Source organism: Lygodium microphyllum, unplaced genomic scaffold (genome assembly GCF_053477565.2).
Source record: "Lygodium microphyllum isolate KBCC unplaced genomic scaffold, Lygodium_microphyllum_v1.1.10 scaffold_126, whole genome shotgun sequence".
In the NCBI taxonomy this organism is placed as follows: Eukaryota; Viridiplantae; Streptophyta; class Polypodiopsida; order Schizaeales; family Lygodiaceae; genus Lygodium; species Lygodium microphyllum.
Genome location: NW_028229609.1, coordinates 91,322 through 101,603, shown reverse-complemented (window position 1 = coordinate 101,603; position 10,282 = coordinate 91,322). Strand labels below are relative to the sequence as shown.

The 10,282-nt window shown below is 41.0% G+C and overlaps 1 protein-coding gene across 2 annotated transcripts; it reads right to left on the bottom strand.

Annotated features, from left to right (window-relative positions):
- Positions 1 to 5,181: 5,181 nt before the first annotated feature.
- LOC148008530 (uncharacterized) lies at positions 5,182 to 10,044 on the bottom strand. 2 transcript variants are annotated; one of them, XM_087674193.1, is made up of 2 exons: positions 6,735 to 10,044; positions 5,182 to 6,641 (listed from the first exon to the last, which is right to left on the bottom strand). In XM_087674193.1, the coding sequence occupies exons 1-2, from the start codon at positions 9,465 to 9,467 to the stop codon at positions 6,402 to 6,404; spliced, it is 2,973 nt and encodes a 990-aa protein (XP_087530319.1). In that variant the 5' UTR covers positions 9,468 to 10,044; the 3' UTR covers positions 5,182 to 6,401. The 2 variants fall into 2 exon arrangements, with proteins under 2 accessions (XP_087530319.1, XP_087530318.1); XM_087674192.1 differs by having other exon boundaries at positions 5,196 to 10,042.
- Positions 10,045 to 10,282: the final 238 nt, after the last annotated feature.

Below are 10,282 nucleotides of genomic sequence, written 5' to 3'. Positions count from 1 at the left end.
TGCCCCAAATGAAAATCCCATAAAGAAATAGTTGGTTGTTCAGTGAGACATCTACAACATGGTTCTTGACATCAGAAACATGCAAAGGTACAAAGTACCAGATTTTGGCCCTTTGGTCACAACAAGAGATCCCTTGAAAATCTTCCACACATGATCACCAAAGATCACTCTATAACCACAACCATCAAGCTATCATATATTGATCAAAATTTTTGACAAGTTTGGGACATGGCCTACATTCGACAAGACAAAAAATGAATTATTTGGCAATACAAGCATAATATTTGTAATGCGAACAATGTTGCATGCATAGTTATTTCCAAGGCGAACGTATCCTCTCTTTCCAACATCATAACTAAAGAACCACTCTCAATATTGAGTAACATGAAATGATGCTATGAAATCCAAAAGTTGATTCTGAGACATGCCATTATACATGGCAACCAAGAATGCATCACCCAAAGAGGATACATACAAAATATCACCATCATCACTGTTGCATGCATTTATTTCCTCTATCTTTGCCTTGCTTTGCTCTCCCTTTTTTTGATTATCATCACTTGCAATCTTTCCCTTTTGCTACTTGTTCTTCCACTTGTAATTATTTTTCATATATCCCTTATTGTTACAAAAGAAGAATTCTACATCCGTTTTGCTACATGTCTTGCTTCTTGACTTGTCTCTCTCATGAGAGTTCTCCTTGGCATTTGACCTTCCTCTCACCATAAGTGCATTGGAGCTATTTGACCCTACAATATTCTTTTTGCATACTTCTCTCAATGTTCTTTTTGCATGCTGCTCTCAACATTAGCACTCATAAGACCATCTACCAGTGCGGGGTTACGAATGGCAGACCTGAAAGTATCCCAACTCTCAAGTAAAGTGACTAACAAGAACATGGCCTGCATTGAATCATGAAAGACAATCACCTAAGATGTCAATTGGCTAAAAATAGTGTTGAACTCATTGAGGTGATTAGACATCCAAGCCCCCTCAATGTGAAGATCAATGATTTTTCTCAACCAATCAATTTATGAGGCTACACTTTCTTTTTCATACAGGTCACTATAACTTTTTCCATATACGATATGCATCTTCTATGTTTTTCACATTAAAATACATAGTCTTTGAGAGTGTCAACATAACAGTGGAGCATGCCAATTCATCCAATTCCTCCCATACATATACATCCATGTCCTCAAGCTTAATCTCACTACATTTGATTGGCTTCACCTACTGCTTCTTCTAGACCAATATATTATATATTTGCTCTTTCCAATATGAAAAGTTTGTTCTATCGTAACTTGAAAAGTTACCAAGTTGACCGTGTAATCTTAAGACATGTTATGTTTCCTTTTATAGTATATATTCATTTTTCCTAAATGCTTTTTTGTATCTATAAATACAAATTTTAATATGAATTTCAATTTTTATTGTATTAAATTTTTTTGTTACATTATAGATTATTATTAGTAATTTTGAACACAATTGACACAACTAATTCAACATTGGTCCTTAAAATTACATCCATTGATGTTCATAATGCATTAAAAATGTAGGACTTACATCACAATTTTTCGATGAAGGGCTCATAAATTGATCCTCTCACATTATGTATTCTGTTCAAGCAATATACCCTTGGAAAACCAACTTGACATTGGTTAATACAACACATCCACTAATTTTTATGTGGTACCCAATATATGAGCCTTCATTATATACTTTTTTAAGGGATGACTAGTTCTTATTATGGGTGTATGTTAGACATTATATCAAGTGGCACCAATTGGCAACCAACTCAATTTGGTCCTTAGAACACGTCCACCTTGTGAGCTCCCTATGATGAGAAAATTTTCAACATCAACCCTTTACAACATCCATTTTCAAGTTGATGAATCATGAAATGTGAGAGATAGGCCATATGTCAAAAGAGAGAATTGATAGAGTGGGTATAGAAAAGTTTTCTTCTTATAATATCATTACTTATTTTAATTATAGGGTATTTATGAGCTAGCCATGTGGCATGGATGCATGCATGGCTTTCCTTCCTTGAAGAGCCACATTGACTAGAGCACCTATGGTGGTGGAGATGGTGCAAAAGTCTCCATGGTTGAGGCCTAAAAATGGGTGGTGAAACTATGGAATTTCAATTTGTTGATGTGGTTCATGGCTATGAACTCAACATGCAGAAGGTTGAGAGGTTCAAGTGAGATAATTGCATCTATTTAAGGGGTGAAAGAAGGCTTCTTTGGCTAGTTCTAATAAGAAGACCCTTTGTACCCCTACAACCTTATCATTGTTGCAACCTTATTCCCATCGAAGACTCCTAACGCAAGGAGGAGGTCACTTTATGATAGAATGCCTTCGAATCCTTCAAAATGTGTGTCAAGTAAGTTGCATAATAAGGAAAATGTGAGGCCTTTGGATGGTAAGGAGAGGAGCATTCCTAATGAAAACAGATACCAAGATTTCACAAGAAGCTCGCTAACCAACCTCTAACTAAGAGGAATCTCTAGTTTGTGCTTCTAGATTTTGAAGGGAATGGAGACCATATCCCAATCAAATGAGATAAATTGAACCCCTAAGAAAATCATTATCCTAACAAGGAATGTCAAAGGCCATTTGGAGATTACGCTAGCATTGGATTATGTTAACACAATTTTAACTACTTATGGAAGCAACAAGAAGAGATAGAGGGGTACTCATATTTTAGTGAGGTGGTTTTTAATCCCCTCGCTTTTGTTTCCCAATAGATAGCGTTACATCATGGTGATTCAATGCAATGTCTCTAGGGACAATTTGATTTCATCTTAGTTTATGCATTGAAAGGAAGGGGTCTTGGTTGCATGATGTCATGGATGATCATTTTGCACCACCTTAATAGGTGACTAGAATATGGCTAAAGGCCTAGTTGATAAGTGGCATGTGAGTTTGTACATGTTCAACAAGAAATGAACATTTAGAATACTATGGTATTACAATATCAATGATTGATCCTGCAACTTTTATTAATGATAAGGAAACACCCCTTATACGTGTCACAATAAAAAAAGGGCCCAAAGTAGCAAGTTGCTCAACTTGATAAACTCTACCTTTCATAAGAGGATATATTAATTGTCCCTGATTGCATGCACATGGCACTATTTGATGTAGTGGGTCCATATCATCTTGTAATAATGATTGCTTTAAGGGTGCCTTGCAATAAAGGTGCAACACCTGAGGGTGTACCCCCTCTTTTAAGTTGAGTGTCTCATGTGTTCTCAATGGGAGGCATGTCTACTCCTTCAACATTGTCAAGCAATGTAAACATGCCATAAGCATTACTAAAAATGCTTTTCATTTGTACTCATCCTAAACATCTACTTATCATACATTTTGCACAACCAAATGCATATTCAACCACCCTTCCTTGCTTGCCACAATTGAACTACACATTACCTAATCAAGCATACTAATTGCATATTGCATATATGGACCTAGTGGATTATAGCTAGTCGCTCTCATTGATTAGAAAAAAACCACCTTAAAAAGAAGACATGCGTGAAACAAAAAGCAACTTCAATTGAGTTTATGCTTGTCTATTTTTGCATGTTAACTAAGAGTGAAATTCAATGGAACTAAAATTTAGGAAATATTATTTTCTTATTTGGAAATTTCATCAAGAGTTAAGTAAGGCCCTCCTTTCTTCTTTTCTAAGGATTTACACTCACAAAAAAACCACCATGCTACATAACAAATTGATTGTCTAAGATTCATGAAATGCATGAAAGGCTATAAAAAACATGCACTTGTAGGTGGGCATACTACATGTAAGTAATTAATTATGTGATATCCATGAGAAGACTAAAAGGCTATACAATAATACACTTATTCTCTTACAAGTAATGACAATTGTTAAGGATATTAGTCATGTGAACAATGCCTCAAAGTAGATAGTGTAAGTGGATGTGCCTCTCTCTCTCTCTCTCAATATTTTTGAAAGGCCCACATGCCAAAGTGCTTATACACTTGGAGAGAGAGAGAGGGAAAGTTGGCAAACACTACAACCAATGAGAAGATTGAATATTAAGGGAAAAAATAACAACCAAATTGCAAGAGAAAGTAGAGAGGAAATCAAGAAAAGGAGATAGATATGACAAGCTCTATCTTTCCAATAGTCAATGAAGCTACATTGCAAAAGAAATTCACATGTCATACATGTTTAGGGGGCCACCTTGATAAATGGCATGAAGAAACAATAGAGGAACCAAGTAATGAAGAGTGCCAAGGATATTCGAAGACATACATGTTGGAGACCAAATTAATGCTAAATCTTGAAGAAAACAGGCTCAAGTGGACAATACCCATACACGCTTAGGAGGCCGCCTTGATAAATGGCATGAAGAAACAATAAAGGAACCAAGTAATGAAGAGTGCCAAGGATGTTCGAAGACGTACATGTTGGAGACCAAATTAAGGCTAAATCTTGAAGAAAACAAGCTCAAGTGGACAATACCATGGAAAATCAAGCAAGGGAAGAGTCAAACAACTTCGGAGTTTGGAAGCATAGAAACTCAAGTTGAAGTTAAAGCAATCAAAATGTTTCAAGGGAACCAAATTATGGATCACGAATGAGCTTACACCAACACAAGTCAAAGCACAACCAAGTGAAATTGCCCAGATAAAAGCAACTAGAAAGTAAGGCAAATAGGCGATGAGGGGCAAAGTCATCATAGTGCAAAACCCTAAGCACAAAGTTACTTTTGAATCATGATGTACTTAGTAACTAAAGCTTTCATAGTTCGTATTCTTTTTGTGCTAAAGGCACCCTATAGCATTCATCAATGCTAATTGCACCTTCAAGTGGATTGTAACTAGAATCTTAATGTTGGTCTCTTTGTCCTATACCACCTTTCTGTGATTATGCCTTACACGATATGGATTGTGTGGGAGAAGGGTGAAGAGGAGCAAATTTAGAGTTGCTCAGTTTGAGAAGCTTGGCTGGCAACCAAATTAATAGCAAGTTCAGAAAATCACATGCAACCTCCTTCTTAGGCTCCAGTAAAATTCTCTCAAACAGTTCCTTACTAGCAGAGAAGTACAATGTCAACTACACATTGTTATTTGCACAGCTGACTGCCCAGCCAACATTACTTCCAACCAAAACTAGTCATAAAACTATCAAGAGGGAACGATATGCAAATCACCATAGCACTTGCTTCTATCAAAGCTATTCCAGTAGCGAGAAGCATTAGGAACGTCAACAATTGTGTCCACAATTCAGAGGAAGAAGCAGTGAGACCATGTCAAAGGTAGGTAGTGAAAGACTTTTCAGCGTTATTTCATGCAAATGAATATTTTCTCCCCTCCAAATTAATTAATGCTGTGACATGGTGGCATTTGGATGTAAAGGTGGTGTCCTTAGCCCTGCTCCAACAAGCCTGCAGACACCGGACCTCTACCTGCCATGTATATACTAGGATAATTCTTAGTACCCAATCACACAGCTAGAAGCCCAATGTACCCAACAAACCGACAATCCTCATCTCACATAAGACATCACAATAAAATTATGCAAACTCACTTTGTTTACCCTTTCAAGACTGAACAGTGTTATGACATCTGAACTTGCCACGGCATAGCTGCAGCATCTGGAAGCCTGATAACAAGAACACAGGGCCTCCACTGCCCCGAACCCAGAAAAGCACTAAAACTCATATCATAGAGAGTGCCAGACCTCCTGCCCACCCATCTCCAAGTTACAGGCATAAAGGCACATGATGCTCTCGCTACAAAATTAATAAGTTCTAGGAAACAAAAATTACAAAGCTGATTTTTGGCAATGATAGTGTTGCTGTCCATTTACCACATCAGAATAACTACCCCATCATTGAGAAACGTAGACATGTTCCTTACAGAGTAGCAGAATCATATCACATCAACCCTCAATGCGAGGGGCTTGGTGAGAAACAGAATAGATTGCCTAACTTCTCTGCAGCAAAAATAGAGAGATACTTTACAGGGCTGCTGAGGAGCAATCTATTCTGTCCACTCACCCATACTTGTAAGCAGAAACCTGAATATCAACCTGTCCCATCACAGGGGAATGAGGGTCACCCCATTACCTTACAAATGTAACTCAAACTCAGCTAGTTGATAGCTGCACCTTGGATGCTCTCATCCATCGCAGCATGCCTGCTGGATGAACTTTGATTGCTCTACATTGATGTTTAAACCTCACATATAATTTACTATATATGTAGAGCCCAAAGGAAATGCTTCCCGAAAGAGGCCATCTTATTGATGTGCTGCGCAGGAGAACCTGCAGTCTGCAAACTGCTGCCTTATATATTCTTAAAGGTGAGCCCCATCCCTCAAATCAATCAAGAATATCTGGATGCTAACACCTTTTTGCAACAATATCAAGACTCCAAAGAGAGTGCCTCCTTAGTAATAGCATGCTGACCACCAAGCTCCTTAGATACAAAATCTGCATCTAGGAACCTTGCTACAAATGCCCACAGCTTGTACACATCCTCAAAATTAGATAAGATGCTCAAAGCAGCAGTCACCACCTCAATCCTGGAGGGCAGCCGTCTACGATGGTCTCGCCCGTGCAGTGTCTTCTTAGCAGTCATATTTTTCTGATTGTCCAAGAAGGTCTGCATGTCCACAGTATTATCAGGCAATTGGAGATTCCGAAGAAAGCCTATGCTCAAAGAAATATTGAATTTATCTGCCAACATCTGTACAACCTCGGGATGAACCATTTTACTGTGGCAATCATACAGATTGAAGGCCACAGAAGCACCCCGATCATACTTGATTTGAGGACCATATATATGAACCAAGAACAAACTGGCTTCAGGACCAGGATGACGAAGTTGAAGTAGCGAACTTATTAGCCAATTGATAAGATACCGAAGCCTCAGTGTGGTTTTATTTAACCCTAACATGTCTGCATGATCGAGGCTCCTACAGACTACTTCTGGCTCCTTCTCATCCCACTGTTCCTGCTCTGCACAATCCAGGTCATAAGATGGTGAGCCATCTTCGCTCTGGCCGAAATAAATTCCTGCGGAATGGTCTCCACCAACTGCAGAGCTCGGATCTTCAGAGTCCTGCATGATGGGTGATATGCTCCTACCTACCATGAATCTATCACCATTCCTTCTACCTAAAAGCCTGAAATCCCCTTCAGTTTCTCTTCTAATAGCACTCTCGCCCTGATTCCAAACAGCTCTCTCTTTGGACATCCCTTTGGAATCCTGCTTTACAAGCTTCCCAGAATTAGCTGGAAGCTCACAAACTTCAATCTCGCACCTTTTCTCCTGATCTCCTTGAGGTTCAGAGGAGGCTGCACCATTGTGCATACCTCCTAAATCGCCCTCACTAAAACTGTGGTAGACTTCATCTTCTTGACCTGCTGAACAAGGACCATGACTGGCCGAGCACGTAGCATCACCATTTTCCAATGCAGATGATTGTTTGTCTTTCTTATCTTCATTTTGACTGCCTGTAGGAGCATCTCCATGTCTGCAAACCTCTTTCACATCATCCCCAGCTGTTTCCAAGCACTGCGATTCTGTAAATGGTGACCTTCCTGGATCCAACAACTCCACATACCTAGTGCTTCCATCTTCACCCGTTGTCTTCAACTTAGAGGGCAGTGAAGCAGCATCAAGGTCTTCACTCCCATGCTCAGATGAACTTAATTCTCCATCTTCAAGTATGCTGTTTGTCAAACCTTGGGATCCTCGAATCTCTGCTGTATCACTAGGACACCCCCCACTATCCAACCTTTGAGCTTCATTTAACATAGAATGATGTTGTAATTCACCTAAGGCACCTGAAGTTATACCTCCACTAAAGGGTCCACTAAATGGCCCACTGAATGGCCCACTAAAAGGTTCTTCAGACATAGAGGTGCGACTTGCTGTCCCAATAGGGCTAGGTCCAATATCTATGCAGAACAAATTGTCAGTACCATCCTCACTAAAAACAGGGCTACGAGTAACCTCTCCTGTTGATTCACAAATAGAAGTATCATCATCATCCTCTTCTACGACCCCTTCAATCCGAGGTAGTTTATGAGTTTCATCATCAGATGCAGAATGCTTATTGAAGCCAAGCATGGGACCAGAGAATGAAGCTACAACAGGAGTACTGCCTCTGTAAAATTCAAATTCCCCAACTTCTCGTCCATCGTCTTTACCACCCTCCAGCTCATCTATATCTTCAGGATTACCATCAGAAGATCCACTCATAGACCACTGGGTAGGATACGGGATGATCCGGACAATCCCATTTGCAGGGGCTCCAGACTCATCCTGTATACTCTGAATAGCAGTGTTTTTTATGAAAAGACAACCAAAGCCAGATGGGTCAGCTCCAAACACCTTATAAAAAGATGCAATTATAAAATCTGGCCTGAAGAGCGAAAGACCTAGAGAATCCATATCTTTGGGTCCTATGGCAGACGCATCCAGGAGCACATGCCACTTGTTTTGCTGGGCTAAGGACATCCATTGGTATGAATACTTGGCACCAGACACACGAGATTGCACAGGAAACACAAATAGCCCCTTTGCTGGTCCCCTTCTCCTTCTCTTAGCAATCAGCAGCTTCCGCAGCTTAGTCGATACAATTCTCAAAGATGACCATTTGAAGCTCACATTTGAGATCTTCGCCCCTTTCTCCTTTGCTTTTTGCACCATCCAACCTACTGATTCACTTTCATAGTCATACATTGTAATCAGTCTTCTACATATTTCAAAAGGGTAGGCATCTGCAAGCAACTTAAATGAAGCCCCCCTGCTTGAAGTGAAAACCATACTATAATCTGTCTCTTGGATGTTAAGGTAATCCATGATCCGCTTCCTTATATCACATTCTACGGTTCCAGCCTCAGCAGCTCCAAAAAGGGCATGCGAGCACAAGTTTACTGAAATGTTAGAAAGAGCAAAAGAAGCAGACTCCCACTCATGGACCTGTTGCAAGTACGAGAAAAGGCCAAATCCACAGTAGTCCAAGCAGATTCGCCCACTTTCATCAAGGTGGGTATACTCTGTTGCTCGGAGATTGTCAATAGCTGCCGTTTCGGAATACCGTGGATACATTTCCTTGAACATGGAAAATGCAGCTTGAAGGTCAGGCAGACTTTCATAATTAGTGAAGACTGTGCCTTCAGCCATGGACACGGCTCGTAGAAACTCACGGTGAGCATTCTGACGAGCTCGGGAGCTCGATGAGGAGACTTTGCTCTGGCCCTTGCTCTGCATTTCACGGGCGGCCGGCCTGGCTGTCTTCTTAGACTTCTGGTCAACTTTGTCAGCTGCCCGAGCATCCTGAAGCTGCTTGAGAAGAGATGGCATGGCCTTGGGCTCCGCAGTCTGTGTCGCTGGTGCTTCGTCCTGCCCTCTGGCTCTCTTGTCCACAGCCACAAGGGATGCACAGAGCTTGATAGACTTACATAGGTAAGAATGCATCAGACTATGGGCAAGAGGGGCGTGCTTTGGTCTCTCCAGGGTTTTTGTAACTGCGGAAAAATATAATCCTGCAAAGAAGAACCTCTGCAGCAAGCCAAAACCAAAGTTTTGGACCAGGGGCTGCAGGGGGTTGCAGGCCGAAATTACAATAGGCAGGGCGGAGAGAGAATGATGCCTCTGCGGTTGCGGTCTTTTTTACCTTCCTCTGTCTCGCTTTCTTCCTTCGCGGCTGCGGCCTTGCAGAGATCCCATGGAGGCTAGTAGGGGAGCTGGCACAGAGCATGGGCAAAACCAGCCATTGGAACAGAGCTCGAACAGAGCATGGGCAGATCCAGCAGGATGCAGGCGAGCTGATGCAATCCAGAGAGACCCACAACCATGATCAGAGAGCTTAAGAGGTGAGGAGGGCAGCCCAGCAGCAAGGACACAGAACAGAAGCTCTCTCTTCTGTCTTTGGGTTGTGTGCGCGAAAATAAGGCCTTTTGGCAGAGGCCTTTTGGCAGATGGGCAGGGACACAGACACACAGGAGAGAGAGAGAGAGTGAGAGAGAGAGAGAGAGAAGCTCTTTTTCTAGGTTCTGGCTTTGGTCCCGACTCCCTATCTTGTTTGTGTTGTTGTCTCGCTTTTCTCTTCTCTCAAAGTTGTTGTCTGTAGCGATGATAGCAAGGGCATCTTTAAAATTTACTAGACATAGAACGCTTTGGAATGCTTCTCCTACCAATGGCAGCCTACCAATTACTATATGGTTAGTTGAGAATACAAATTCACTATTGCAGCTTCACAGCAGCGATTGCGCGAATATATTACGAAGCAG